Source organism: Schistocerca serialis, chromosome 4, assembly GCF_023864345.2.
Source record: "Schistocerca serialis cubense isolate TAMUIC-IGC-003099 chromosome 4, iqSchSeri2.2, whole genome shotgun sequence".
Classification (NCBI taxonomy): domain Eukaryota; kingdom Metazoa; phylum Arthropoda; class Insecta; order Orthoptera; family Acrididae; genus Schistocerca; species Schistocerca serialis.
In genome coordinates, this window is record NC_064641.1 from 127,649,413 (window position 1) to 127,665,897 (window position 16,485).

Here is a 16,485-nt window from a genome sequence, read left to right on the forward strand (position 1 = left end):
CTGACATATCTGCCCAAACTCTTTGCCTTTACAAATGCCTGCTTGTGTCTGTGTATGTGCGGATGGATGTGTGTGTGTGTGTGTGTGTGTGTGTGCGTGTGTGTGTGTGTGCGCGCGCGCGCGCGCGCGCGCGCGCGCGAGTGTATACCTGTCCTTTTTTCCCCCTAAGGTAAGTCTTTCTGCTCCCGGGATTGGAATGACTCCTTACCCTCTCCCTTAAAACCCACATCCTTTCGTTTTTCCCTCTCCTTCCCTCTTTCCTGACGAAGCAACCATTGGTTGCGAAAGCTAGAATTTTGTGTGTATGTATGTGTTTCTATCGACCTGCCAGCGCTTTCGTATGGTAAGTCACATCATCTTTGTTTATATATAAATATATATATGCAAAGACTATGAAGATTCTACATCACACACAAAAAAAGAGGCATGAGCAAAGAAAAAGAACGCAAACAAGAGTGGAATTGATTGTGATAGTCATTTAAGAAAAGTCAGTATAATAAATACTCTGAAAATTGATGAATAGTAGGATAGTAGGTCTTGAATTATAGGTAGATATAGTATCTACTAAGAGCACAAAAGTGGAGAAGTAGAGGAGGATTCTAGGGATTACTTTATATATTAGTAAGTGAATGTGGAGAGTAGAGTAGATATGTAGCTTTACCAGAAAATACTTAATAATAGTATACATAGAAACAAAAACTAGGGTTATGAACCGTGAGGCCTACTCAGAAGGGGGGGGGGGGGGGGGGGGGGGGGGCGTACCCGGCATTTACTAAATATAAAGGACAGTCGTACGTACGTGGAGATAGGAAGACCTATGACCTGTGGCCTAAAAAGTAGGAATGTTTTATAAAGGGGCATACCTACTAGAATGCAAAGAGAAAGTGCTCTCATAAGGTCAAGGTATAGGTACTGATCCTAGGGGAAAGGGACAGTATCATGATAAAAGTCACAGAATTTTGAAGGGATTATTCTGGAAAGTTTTAATTCTATGCACAATGAGCATTAAAATGTTTCATGGAAGTTTATGAGTGCCTAGACAACACTTTCATTTTGTCCGGAGTTCCTCCAAACTATGAAGAATTATAAAAACAGTACATACTAAGGAAAGGTAGTAAAATAGAGGGAACAGAAAGGGTCATGAACACCTGGAGTTTATGATAGAAGAAAGGGAGTCCTCATAATTTTTAAATATTAGAAAAGTTGAGTAAAACCTCGCACAAATGCTCATGTCTAAACAAAGTAGAGTAAGAAAACAGAATGGCTGTTATGTAGTGTTTCAAGAATTTCTACGTAAATTCTAGAACCACTCAGCCTTCTACCATCTCGAACACACGATATTTTGGATGTTAGAGTGGGATGCTAGAATCCTACCTAATGCGCATCACATGTTTGTGTGTGTGCAAGTATGAAATCAGTCACGAGCAGAGGGTAGACATGGTGGATAAACGGCACCGACAAGTACTTGTCAGGCGATCCATGGAAGTTGTAGTGAAAGTAGACAGAAGAACTGTGGAACTTCTAGGTTATTCTGTGCTAATCGTATCAGTGACCATTGTTATAAATAACAAGAACAATTGAGATTCTGAAGTCGTTGAAAAAAAAATAAAAAATAAAAAAATAAAAAAAATAAAAACAACTCTTATCTTGGACTTGCTGGAGGCAAGACATATTTTATGATATGCTTGTAATAGAGTTATGGTTGTTAAGCCAATTCTTTGCTAAATGCACTTTAATCTGTTTCTAATGTGAGATGATATGCGTGACTTACAAGAAGTCTAATGTTTATGTGAAAAGGATGAATTTAGTTCTTTATGAAGCTCAAATAGAGTGATAGCTGTTGAAAAGTATTCTTCGAGTACCTAATTATTTCGCAAGTAGAGAGAGAGTCTTTAAGGTTCCTGTAACTAGCATCATTCTTCGGAGAAGAAGTTTATAGAGATTCCAGAAGACGGCTATCCAGAAGAAGAAGATCAGCTGTGTACACCAAGTAAGTCGACTCGTGTAAGAGAAGTGGGAAGTTTGCACATACACTTTACACACTCTTAGTCATCAAATCATTAGAAAAAAAAATGTTATTAACATTCTGTATCGTTATTCTGCATGCCTACATATTTATTTCTCAACCTGGTCATCCCGGCAAGAAACACATTTCTACCAAAGAGAGACCAGTTTGTTGAGACTGTCACTGTTGAATGTTTGACTTTGTTGATGGAATGACAGCCTCACCTCTGATGGCACCACTTCATCAGTATCAACGTGAAGTCCTTGAAAGCAACGTGTAAGTTTTAGAAACAGATGAAAATTGGATGGGGCCAAGTCGGGACTGTATGGACGACGGTCGAAGACAGTGAACCCAGGGCACTGGATTGTCGCAGATGTTGCAGTGCTCATGACTGGTCTAGCACTGTCATGCTGAAGAAGAGACGTTCCATGTGTGGACAAACTCTTCATATTTGAAACTTTACTACAGCGTGCTGTTTCTCATGCTACAATTTGGAGCCCTCTAGGGGCAGAGGGCTGCAAATATGAAGACCTGAAGAATGAGGATGTAAAATGTCAGTAAGATCTGTCTTCTTTAACAAGCTTCAAGAATTTTCACATAAAAAACTCCAGTGTGCTCTCATATATTTTCCCTTGACACAGTCAAATAATTATTTTTTGGATGAATCCACATAGGAAACAAGTTACTCTGAATTTAGAAGTAAACTAAGTCATCTCCTAAATTCCATTACTAACTACACTGCAGAAAGTATTCCTTGTTAATTCAATAGTCTCAACACATCACTCTTATTACTGTATAAAAAATAACTGGAGAAAACAGTATTTAACTTGGTGAGTGTCTGAAGGTAGATACGTGTTACGCCGTAAATGGCGTGAAACTAACAGACGCTTCTCTGAAAAGAGTGCAGGCTAGCCAAGACAGAAAATTCCTCAAGCACTTATAAATGCACAACAAATACCTATCACACAGAAGAAACAATGGGAAGTTCAGGCTGTAATATCAACAGCTATGAAAAGGATAGATAACTACTCACCGTAAAGATGACACATTGGGTTGCAGAGAGTTACAATGAAAAGACTATTAAACATTAAGCTTTCAGCTGAAGCCTTCTTCAGAAAAGAAAGGAAAACACACACATTCATACAACCCAGCACATTTCACACACACATGATCACTATCTCTGGCCACTTTAGCCTTGTACACACATGACTGACCGCACTCTCTGGCCACTTTAGTTGGACTAAGTTCAGCAACATACTGAATAACTTCAGAGGAGGGGGGAATGGGATGAAGTAAAATTTCAATGGTTTGGCTACATATAACATACAGGTCAAACCTTTCTCATGTGCCCAGATAAGCACTGTTGATAACAAAAGCCTACCAACACTACAATAAAAAGTGACTGAACTGACAACATTAGAAAACAATAAAGCTGCAATTGAACCACTCTAAATTATTCTACTGTGCGAATCACATTGTACAACAAATGTGAAGTTGATTTCTACCACATATACAACAAAATATGATAAGGAGAAAAGAACAAGAAAGAATCCATAAACGCCAGATGTCTAATAGTTCTAAATCTTAATCTTTATGTCAACATATACAAGCTTGATCATTTTCAGCAAGGCAATTCATACAATGAAATACAATTGATGGACAATAATTATTAGTTAGTAAACATAAAAAAATGTTTATAAAGTGAACTTACAGTATGTTTCAGACGAACAAATAAAAATCTAGGACAAAATAAAAATATTTTTTACGTTTAGCGTACATCTGTTTTATCCAGTACGATAGATTAAAATTTCCTATCTCCAATTATACCATTGTGCAAGTGCTGCACCCTGCTAATAGCAAACTCTACTATGTTGTGCTTATTGCAATTTTTATCTCAACATGACCTTCCACATATATTCCCTAGATCTGACTGCTCTATCACCATATTTCCCACGGTGAATGGTAGAAATGACTTTTTCTTTCAAATTCCCACCACTCAGCTGTAAAACGTCTTCACAGAAACATGTCTTCCTAAGACTTGTTTCACCACAAATCTCTCTGAAACCTCCCCATATACATCTACATAAGCATTCTATACAGTATGTAAGGACTGTGTTAACATTTACAGTTAAATGGATTTACTTTGCACCCTAAAGTCAGTATAAATCTGTTGCTACATCATTTTTCTCTTCTTCTCTTACTTCTCATCTCCAGCTCTCAGATGAAGGAACCCCCGATTCTGAAGACTGTAATTAACCCTCGAGCAGACACATCTACATGTGAAGTGCGCCAACCACAAATAACATTGTTTCGTACCATTCCACTGTAGGTTAACAATGGCAACAGTGATAATCTGTGTCGTTACACGCTCAAGAGAGCAGCAGTAATATAAAAGAAACAGCGAGCCAGGTGAGAAAAACTTTACAATCCGTGCAAGAAAATGGCCCATATTCTGAGTTACAAGCACAATCCCCTAATGAGGCAGTTGCCTGCGAGACAATTAGTAGTTGAATAAGTGTTAGGTGGGGACCTAATGCAACTGCACCGTTTAATACTCCAAGTGGGTCGTTACTGTGTGACAGCACATGAACAAGGCAACAGAGTGATAAAATTAAATTTTATTTTATTTTATTATTATTATTTAATTAAACAGTCATTTAGCTCATATAATAAAAGTTTATTTTATCATTGGTTAGTTAAACTAAGATTAAACTGTGATTTTGCTAATACATGTTTACCTTAGTAATACAAAAACAGCTTTTTTTACATGTGTATTAAAAATGCCACGCACCCACTCGCGTTACGAAAATCAGCCTGTCCTCTCGTGGCTTATGTTACATTCTTTTTCTACCCTTGCAGGTGTTGCTGGATTTTTCTTATTCTTCTTCTCCAAGAAATTTATTTTCTCTACCTCAGTATTTTCACATTCATTTATGCCTATTCTTTCTCAAAAGACAAAACATACAAGCAAATTATGCGAACAGACACATACAAATAAAAAGCAATAATAGTACCTCTTTCCTTTGGGAGGCTGCCATTCTACCCTAAATGATGTCTCCGTTATAGAAGATCTATCAAATGTCAAATTTAGAGGCCTTAGGGGAACTGTTCTGTACTGTGCTGTTGTTGGTGTTGATATTTCATCTTCACTCACTGTCTGTACAGAAATATTGTATGCTCGTCCTAGAAAAAAGTAACAGAAAACATTGTTAACCAGTAGGATAAATTTATATTCAAATGCACAGGATTTAAAAAAGCCTCATTATACCTGGCACCAGTCCTTGGAAAGCTGCCTGAGCTGGCCCTGGAGGGTCACCTTCTTTTTCCACATACAAAACACTCTGCACAGCATCATCAGGGTCAATGGATACCTTCAAAACAACAATGCTATTATGTAATTTTTAAAACAATTTATCAGTAAATTAATACACAAATGTGCAAAATATATACACAAGCAACTGTGACAATATTCACTGAGAACACTCCTTACTTAAGTATTAAGCATGGAAAGGTATGATGGTAAACAAAATACAAAATGGAAAAGGAAAAAGACAAGTGAGTTTGTCACAACTGACCTTATAGTGTGTGAATATGCCTGGTGGGTATGGTGGCTGCCACAGGACCAGTAATGTAGTTTCATTTCTGAACCAAACAATGAATTTTCCTGGTGTGTTAGGTTCTAAAAAAGGAAAATGTGTGTTACTTGTACCCTTTATATAAATTTCTCTTATATGGAAAATAGGTATGTTGGATGCTTGGTGAACCTATACACGTATCATGAACAAACCATGGAAGTGTCACAAATTTACGAAGCAGATATAGGAAACAACAGCTCAAGAAGTTATTGAAGTTGTGTGTTACTAACAATAAGAACTTCCTAGAATGCTAACTCTGACTTTCCCCCGCAGATTTAAAGGCAACATATCAATGCAACAGTGATAAAATGTCAATCACAGAATGAAATAAAGTAATAAAACTGCACATTAGTTAAGCTGATATGTATACATACAATGATTACTTCTTGTAACAGCAACCCAACTCAACATACACACTTTTTGCTTGGTTATTCATAGCATGCAAATGACTTGGTGGTTATGTGGATAAATATTGATGGCAAATACCAAAAGTCTGATGTTCAGTTCCCCATCAGTTCTAGGATGTTTTTTCTGTTATTTAGTACCACTAGCAATGACACATATAAGCAAAAAATGTCAAATTGTGTTATGGTTTATGGATTACATCAAACTGTAGGTGCTTCATACCTGACTGGGTAAGTTAGTTTAAAGGTCAGAGAAAGGCAGGGATACATTGTATCTGATTTGATCGTGACTAGAATAGTATTGTGGTGTTGAAACCAACCTCAGGTTGGCGACAGCATTGCCTTCGACATGCCATTACTACATAAAGTAACAGTAAAGATACAAACTTCATATTTTGTGAGGATGATTGACATCAGTATGTCATAATCCTCAAACCTGTGCTGTAGCTATTTTTTCACAGTATGCCTGACTTTGACAATAAAGGGTAAACATCATGTAGTAAATAGCTATGCTTCAATGAATTAGTTTGCACCATCGATTTTTTGAGTTTAAGAACACAGTGTCAGGTAACCTTGGCTTTAATGTTTCAACTTAGTGTTTATCTGAGTAATGTTAAGCCATGTTTAGTTCACAAGCACTGTTTTCAAATAGTATCAGACATACACACAATGCACTGCTAAACATATAATCACAAAATATAAAAGCAATTCACATTTCAGTGGTTGCAATATATAGATGGTAGGCAACGAGTACCTCAAACTCCATTTTGTCAAATTTTACAAGAGAAGCAAAGACAGTTTCTTAAAAAATAATATAAAGTAATACATAAAACATTGCTACATGTGTAACTACACAGAAGAAGCCTAGGTATTGACAGCTTAAAAGAAATCCATGCACTTTTAAATCTCTCTTTCATAAAAAGTTAATGGAATTAAGAGGCTTTCACAGATGGATGGAGTCACAAGCTTTTCATTTCCTACCATCAAATTATGCATTATTTTACAATTAGTACATGATTTCTTTACAGTACTCATGGAAAATAAAAATTATATCTACAGGACAAAAGACTCGAGGCAATCACTTCCTTCTCACAGAAATAAAAGTTACAGTTACGCCAGTAAATCCATGGTATTAAAACCTGTCCGGAAAACATCTTTCAAAGTCCATGTTACACCTGAAAAAATGCTATCCACAAAAGGCATCTTTATGGAAATCACCAGACTCCTGCCTCTACCCAAGTCTGATGAAAAAAGAAAGTGAAACAATGGAAAATCCAGGATGGAATGTGTTGTGGATTGGCAGGAGCCAACCCATGGGGTTTGGAGGAAGCCGAAAGGCATGCGTTTAAGCTCATGCAGGCTGGTGTGAGGTCTGGAACATGACAAGGTATTTAGACTTCAGAAAAAAAGGTGGTACTTGGTGGAATACTTAACTTTTAATCCATTAATGTTGAATGTAGCTCTTGTCTGTACATTATTTACAATATCAATAGCAACTGATAATGGCGCCTTGCTAGGTTGTAGCAAATGACGTAGCAGAAGGCTATGCTAACTATCGTCTCGGCAAATGAGAGCGTATTTTGTCAGTGAACCATCGCTAGCAAAGTCGGCTGTACCACTGGGGCGAGTGCTAGGAAGTCTCTCTAGACCTGCCGTGTGGCGGCACTCGGTCTGCAATCACTGATAGTGGCGACACGCGGGTCTGACATATACTACCGGACCGCGGCCGATTTAAAGGCTACCACCTAGCAAGTGTGGTGTCTGGCGGTGACACCACAGAATGTAAGAAAATTATGAAAAGGAAAGTTGCTACCGACCATATAGTGGCCGAGTCGCAGACAGGTACAACAAAAAGACTCCCACAATTAAAGTTTTTGGTCGTTATGCCTTCGTCAACAATAGATCTCTCTCTCTCTCTCTCTCTCTCTCTCTCTCTCTCTCTCTCTCTCTCTCTCTCTCTCTCTCTCACACACACACACACACAACTTCAGGCAACTGAAACCACACTGCCAATGAAAGCATAATTAGCAGTGTAGTGTGGTTTCAGTTGCCTGAGCTGCAGTGTTTTTGTGTGTGTGTGTGTGTGTGTGTGTGTGTGTGCGCGCGCGCACACATGCGTGCATTGGCAAAGGTCTTAACGGCCGAAAGCTTTAATTGTGAGTCTTTTTGTTGTGCCTCTACGCGATTCAGCATCCCCACTATATGGTGAGAAGTAAGTTTCCTTTTCATAATATTGTTAGGAAAAAAAGTGAAACTTTTTTTCAACAAAGAATTTGAGAAATATTGGATGATAAAGTTCTGCCATCAAGAGTTGCGAATATAGATTAGAAATCATGAAATTAGGATGCATAGCAACTGCAAGCTTCTTTATCTGTTTAAAAAGTGAAGTAAATAGCATTTGTCAAAGAGGGCATGTGGTCAACTACTTATCCACATTTGCAGGTACTTTAGTAGTCAAAAGTTTTTCAAATTATGGTTCTTATACACTTTGAAGGAAAAGCTGCAGCCCAGATTGCGAAAAGGAAATGTGATATAAATGTGGATGAAGTATGGAGTTAAAGCTCAGTATAAGAAGAAAGAAGATATTATTAAGCGCTGTTATAACACATTTTTACAATTAGCTAATACACTACACCTATTAGAACTAAAAGCTGCTGAAGAGAATGTTGAAAGTATCGTAAACAAAATGCAGACTGAAATCACACACAGGCCTTGCAACTAAAACTGCATCAGCAACAGAACAACTAAACATCCAACAAAACACAGTTTACTCGGGAAAGGGCTAAAGCACAATGTAAAACCCAGATTAAGTAACAATGACCTCAAAAATCTCATCATACACACTAAAAAAGCAGCTAATTTAGCTGACTGAACAGACTGTCTTAGCACACAACATAAATAAAATTATTCATAAAAGCATAAGTAACCATAATGAAACCTCCAAAGCAGTTTATCAAGAGAGAAAGCTAGTAAAGAGCATAAACATGAAACTCAATAATAACAATGCCTTGGTTCTGAAAGCTAACAAAAGCAATTCTGTAGTAATTATGAACAAAGATGAATACATCACTAGAACACTGACTTTCTTTTCTGAAAACAACATAGCACAGCTCAAACAAGATCCAACAATAAAATTCCAAAGCAAAATCAGAAAAATGGTCAATAAATACAATTTCCTCTTCACAGAAAAACAAGCAAAAAACATTCATTTTAATGAACCCCACAGCCCCAAGACTAAGAACTCAACCTAAGACCAATAAACCCCATGTTCCATTAAGACCCACTGTCAATTCTAAAAACACACCTGCCTCCAAAGTCTCCCAATTACTGAATGAAATTCTGAAACAGTACTATACATTTGATAAATCATACTCAGTTAAGAACACAAATGAAGTAGCAACTAAAATTAAGGACATAAATATTCCTGCAGGTGCCAGGTTTGCCTCTTTTGATGTAACTAACCTATTTACAAACGTACCAACTGAAGAAATAATAAACATAATCCTTGAAAACTTAATAAAACATAAAACATTGTCAACTGCAGAAATATCAGAAGTCAAGGACATGTTACAGCTAATAATGTCTCACATTTACTTTACATTTAATGGGGAAGTTTACCAACAGAATAAGGGTCTCGCCATGGGCAGTAGCATTTCAAGTTTTCTAGCAGACATATTTCTCAATCATCTGGAAAGTAAGTTCTTTAATGAAGACAATAGACTCAAAAGTAAAATATTATATTACTGGAGATATGTTGATGACACCTTGCTGCTATTTGATGGAACAAAAGGTGAGCTCAAATTACTACTAGCAGTATTCAATTCTTTCCTCCAAAACATAAAATTCACAATTGAACATGAGGACAATGAAAGTATAAACTTCCTGGATCTTAAAATCGCCAACCACCAACAAAACCACAAGTTCAGCATATACAGAACATGCACATACACAGACATAACACTGAACAACTCATCATGCCATCCTACCACACAGAAACATGCTGCATTTAGGTCCATGCTACACAGAGTACACTCCCTTGATTTAGAAGGAAACACTGTCAAGAATGAGACAGATACAATAAAGAGCATTGCCATCAGCAATGGCTACACAGCCAAAACAATTGACAATTTAGGCAGACAAATACACAAATACATGAATGGACACACTGTGAAAGAAGAGAAATTATTCGCTCGTATCCCATACCTGTGCCCCACATCACAAAAAATCGCCAACCTTTTAAGAAAAACAAATGTAACAGTTGCATTCTCAACCAATAATAAGTTATGAAACCTACTCATCCATAATGTAAAATCAAATACACACACATACTACAACAGCAGAGTGTACAAAGTATCATGCCCCAGTTGTCCTGCCTACGATGTAGGGAAAACAGGCAGAAACTTCAAGACCCGTTTTCAAGAACATGTAAATGCTTTCAGGCTCAAGAATTTCGAAAAATCAGTCATTGCACAACATATGCTGCAAACGAAACATGTCATCAACAGTCTAGAAAATAATTTGGTAATACTACATAACAAAGCCAATGGTAAGACCCAAAGTCTGTTAGAACAACTGGAGATATACCTCCACAAAATCAAGAAACCAGAATCTATGTTAAATGACCAAACATATTTCACAAGCAATAGTTATTTCAGTAATTTTAAAAACCTATTCTAAAGTTATTTCTTGCATATGTCACTTGTTTAATAGTTATATCTTTAGCACTATGAATAAATTCATCTTTGACAACATCATGTACAAAAACATCTGTGAAGTACTTATAAACATGTGTGTACAAACGTACATCTTGAATGAAGTGACATGGGCTAAAATGACAGAGAAAAGAATGTTTTCCGGCACTAAAACATTAAAAATGCATTCCTTGGGTGAGGATGTAAGTTTACACTGTTCATTTTCCATTGTTTTGCATATATTTTCCACATTCGACTTACGAAATTCATAACCTAGCATTAAACCTTTTCATTACAGGAATATGCATTTCACCTCATTCAGGAGAAGAAATGAAACGTGTACTAATACAAATAAAACCTGTCGATCTACCCACAGGGTCCGAAATGCATTGTGTAGTTAATAAAACGTGAAAAAGTTGTGACTGAAGGCGTTGTTTAAATCATACCTCCAATGTTTTTTTTTTTTTTATTATTGTGTTTCTGGACTATATTGTACCTTTACCCACTGTGCTTGACAAAATATAGTGCTTGTACTGGCAGCTGTATTTCAGTGTGCCTTCCAATACATGTAGCAGATGTTCATTGTTGCAAAATTCTCAATAAATTTAACGCGATTCTCATGACTCATAAAAAGATTCTTCTACTTTCTCTTTCCTCCAGTAGATGGATCCAGCATATAACATTCCCAACAACTTCTATTATTGTATTCTGGCTCCTATTAATGTTTCCTTAATACCTCTTTTTCCAATCATTGCACTACATATTTTGTTGTAAGATATTCATCCCTGATTAAGAGCATTAGATATAGCTGCTGTGCTGGAAAAGAAGCACTACCATCTACACAGAGGATGGTATATTTTGGAGTGTTGGACATTACTAAGATGCTATCAGACAATGCACTGAACAGTGGCATGACAGTCAAGTGTACAACGGGAAGATGTCATGCCATTCATAACGATTTCCTCACTTGTACAGGAAACAGAAGCTACCACTACATCTGTACCTTTATCCATGTTGTAGTATACAGGATCATTAACACTGGTAACAGATCACAAAGATGACAAGTTTCGGTGCACACTGATGGCAGGGATAAAGTATGTAAAAAAACCATATGCAGATGATGCATTCCACTTGCCAACAGGCCACTTTTTCAGGCACATTGGGGAGGTATTCTTAAACAGGTGTCAGATAAGCCAGTCATCTTTCATTATCAAATGATACAGAAATTACTGTCTGGCAATGTGCATCTGTTTGTCTGTCCACTACGCGCAGGAGATGACGTTCACATCCAGCCAGACCCCAATGCACTGCCTCAATGCTTCCAAATTGCATCTTAATATATTTGAGAAACACATCAGCTTTATCAATCTCTGTGAATTGTATGTGGCGCTTAAAAAGGTTTTACTTTTGGCATCTTGTGGAGTTAATGCTACATGCATTGTAAAACAATGAGGGAAAAGTGCTACATGATTAGGTCGAGGTGTCCAATGTAATTGCTCAACCATTGTGACATGTCTTGGAATCCTAATTCTGCCATCCCTGTACACATATTCCATGATGAAATTTGTTGCTGTTATATTTACTCAAGAGAAACAGCAAAATCCAATAACAGAAAATACACTATGGAATAATGACAATACTATGAGAAGGATAGAGTGCAGTCTGTTTGTTGTGTGTGTCTGCAACTCAACATCTCCACAAGATGGTAGGTAGCAACCTATCCTTTTCATAATAATAAATGGGCAGGAACATTCCTTAAATTTTACATTTCAGCATATGACATGAAAGGGAGTGAATAATTAGAACTGCCACAGCATTACTAATGCTGACTAACAGTTATGGAGTGTTACTTACTTGTAGTAAAGTTCCTTGAAATATATACAAGACTTTCTTTTCCTTCATAAACAGTTAGCAATTGGACTTGATATGAGCCACCAGGTGTGAGATTCTGCAAACGATAATGCAGACCAGTCTCTTCCTCTTGTAGTACAACACGGGAAGGTTCCCTTGAGTCTCCAATAGTCAAAACCTGTAGAGAAAAACATAACTCAACAAATGATAAATACAATGATAACATCAAAAGTAAGGTAAATGCAATAAGAGAATACAATAATAAAGTTGGCACTTTGCAATAACAATCATTATCCCAAGGAACAAGAACTGAAGAGTAAATAATTGCCATGGACAACAAATGAGAGGACAATGTAGCTCAGAAGTGATTTCTGTGTCATGAACAGTTGTTAGTAAATATCTACGAATCCAGCCAAGATTCCTTAGATGTACGAGTATTGAAACCAAATGAAAACTGTAAAAATAATTAAATCAATGTTCAAACTATTTATACTGTGCCCAGAATGAGATTTGCACTCTGCAGCATAGTGTGTGCTGATATGAAACTTCCTGACAGATTAAAACTGTGTTCCGGACCGACACTCGAACTCGGGACCTTTGCCTTCCGCGAGCAAGTGCTCTACCAACTGAGCTACCCAAGCACGACTAACAAGCACCTGTCCACGAAAGGCAAAGGTCCCGAGTTCGAGTCTCGGTCCGGCACACAGTTTTAATCTGTCAGTTTGTTATTTATACTGTGACTTCTCTCTATATATGATTTTATATTTGAAACAAGCTGTTGGCAGTACCTTCCACAGAGATGCCAGGGAAGGTGTAAGGACAGGTTACGGGTCTTGAGTGGGTTTCATAGTGCTTAATCAGTGAGAGTACTTCGCGCCAAAGGCAAGGTGCTGGACTCGAGCGCTGGTTCAGCGCACAGTTTTAAGGTGTCAAAAATTTCGAAATAGTGCACATTCTGCTGCACAGTCTAAGATTCATTCTGGGATTTCAACAGCTGTTTGAATGGCCTGATAATCTTTAAGAGATGGAGTGATCATTCACATCAGTGCAGGTATGCAACTTCCTTTAACCACAAACAAAATCATGAGATGCAGTTTTTAATTAATGTGTGGTCCTTTTATGGGCTGATTACTTCCTCACTTCTCACAGAAACACACAAACAGAAGTGCAAATTGAAGAAAGAATAGAATTTGCACCCCTGTTAGGATTATTTTACTTATGGATACAGAAATTTGAATGAAACTCTTGAAGTATGACGTGCACTCACATATCCATATATGATCATCATGAGAGCGAGCACAAAACAATATGGTACTGGGCAGTGAAGATTTATTGGTGTGGGGGAAAAAAATACATTTTATGCCCTATTAAACAGCTATATGTGAGGGGCAGAGTCTATATTACATGTGTTGACATGACTTCAAAAATTCCTCAATAAGTTTCTAAAAATTGAGCTCAGCGAATGCCGAATACATTCTCTAAAAACATTTCTGTACTAGCAGATGATATGTTGTAATACAGTGTGTTCCTATCACATGATGTGCAGTACAGTAGTTAGCTGCTAACACTGTATAAAGTAATAAGCAATAAATATCAAGGTGTGCAGTACATAGTCCGAACACTCACAAATTCGGATTTGTTTGGTAACTTAATTGTCCCAAACCCCATTAATAGCACTTTACAATACTGCAGAGCTTTTACAAAATGGACAGATTCATACATTTCCAAAATACTTCTGGAAGTTGCTATAAATGTCATCTATAGGTAATGAAAATGTGTTAAAACTAGTTCTTAGTCCTATATCACTTATTTTACATAATGTATTAATTCCATGATGTAGCAATAACTTTATAAATGACCAGGCTGCATCCCCTGTTCAGACATTTAAAGGATCCATCGAACAATGTTTCCCAGTATACAGAAAAAAAGGTTTAGATGTTTCAACAAAAATGAAAAATACAGAGCATATGTAGCAGACAGACTACAGAAAATGCTTAGCAATAAGAAATATTATTAAAGAAAGAGGTAGCAAAAAGTAAGAACCAGTACAAAGCCAGAAATTATGCACATACCTGCATAAAGGAACGCATTAGGAATAAAGTTTAGCTTGTAAGAAATAATACTGAAAGAACATGCAAATGAAACATTTCAGCCAAGTAAAAAATTTTAACAATAATATTACACATGTAATTCACAAATAACTGCGAGAAACTGGTATATGTGAAGGTCATAAGTGAAATTAGAAAAGCGATTTTATGTTAGGTCTTAAAATTATTCATTCATACTGTAAACAACAAAATAAAAATAATTTTTTTTAGAATATTACAAAACAGCCACAAAGAAACAAACAAGGTGTGAAAACAGGAAACTGTCAACGAAGAACATAAAAATCATTGTGACAAATCAGAATACTTTAGATTTTAAAAGAAACAATTATGTGACATTGGATTAACGCAGCAACCTCATGAATTATAAATATTTCAATCATTGTTCTTGATAACAACAATAGAGAATAATGATCAGTAACAGAACTTTTATACAATGTTTTTATAATGGACTGTGCTACACATAAGGAATCAAACAGAAATTTAAGATAATTTTTTGGGATAAAGTTAATTCTGATAGGCCTACACAATGAGACTTAATGAAGTTGTTAGAGAACTGTACAAAACTCGAGGGTAGTGCAGGGCGGACAGATCACATCACAGCCAAACTCTCAAATAGGTGAAACACTAATACACCAAAGCAGCAAAGTTGTGCTGGCAGGAAGACAGGCAGAGAGACGGCACACATAGTTATAAGAAAACGGGCATGAGCTATTAATAAAGATGATGAAACAGAGAGGGGGGGGGGGGGGGGGGGGGGGTTCGAGGACAAGCGGATCAAAGAATGTTATACTAGAAACTGCCCTCACCAAAAGAAAAACATAGGGAAAGGCAAATCAGACTGGCATCTATGAGAAAAAGTGCAGCCAGTATGTGCAGGATCAGTTGGAAATTGAAGAATGAAAATGCAAAACCAGCTAAAGTACAGGAGGAGATTATTATTAAATTTGAGAGAAGTTAGGAACTGGGACCATAGTAAGAATGTCTGGAGAGGTTTGGCGGGGAAGTCGAACTTCAAGATTCCATGAATTTTGACATTACTGAAGCTGGCTTTATTCAATGTAAAACCTTTGTGGGAAGTTATTGGCCACAGCCAGCTGAAAATGCCATCAGCCAATTCAGACGAAATAAATCAAGTTAATCATGGAAAACCAAAATCAGGATGGCCATATGGGAACTTTAACTTCACTCCTGAAAAGATTTACAGTTATCTCCCAACTGCAGCAGCAGCACCACCACCACCACCACCACCACCAAAACCTCACTTGATCTTGATAATGCATAGAGCAGAAAATAACACAAAGAGAAGAAGGAAGGATGACATAATATGAAATAGAAAGAGAAAAAGAGGAAGAAGCTGTATTATAATAAAAAAATATCAATAACTTCAAAAGGTTAGCCCATACTTCAGTGAGAGATTTCACATATTTGTCCCCATCTTATATGCATACAACGGCATAAGTATACAAATTTGACTAAAAACAAAATTTAAAACATAAGTAAGTTTTCAACAGGTTCACTCTAGCTTTTAAATTTAAAGATATTCTTTGTTTATGCCAACACAACTAATGAGTTGTAGTCTTGATTTAAATACTTTCTGGTACTGTACCTTAATCTTATATCCCGAGGCATGGCCAACAAGTGGAGGACTCCAAGATACATCAGTCACTTTACCACTATGGACGGTTACAGAAAGATTGGTTGGTGCATCAGGTGCTGGAGAGTACATAATTTTCTTTTTTAATATAATGTGTCAGCTTGTGTGGATCAAAATCATTATTTCAGAAGTTTACA

At 36.8% G+C, this 16,485-nt stretch overlaps 1 protein-coding gene across 3 annotated transcripts in view; it reads right to left on the minus strand.

Moving 5' to 3' along the window:
* The window catches only part of LOC126475006 (tyrosine-protein phosphatase 10D), a 338,696-nt gene that overhangs the window by 119,664 nt on the left and 202,547 nt on the right, over positions 1-16,485 (minus strand). For all 3 annotated transcript variants that reach the window (XM_050102546.1, XM_050102547.1, XM_050102545.1), the window contains exons 3-7: positions 16,301-16,407; positions 12,590-12,764; positions 5,581-5,684; positions 5,274-5,376; positions 5,020-5,188 (exon numbers count right to left, since the gene is read on the minus strand). In XM_050102546.1, the coding sequence (XP_049958503.1) occupies positions 5,020-5,188; positions 5,274-5,376; positions 5,581-5,684; positions 12,590-12,764; positions 16,301-16,407 (658 nt within the window). The remainder of the gene's footprint in view (positions 1-5,019; positions 5,189-5,273; positions 5,377-5,580; positions 5,685-12,589; positions 12,765-16,300; positions 16,408-16,485) is intronic.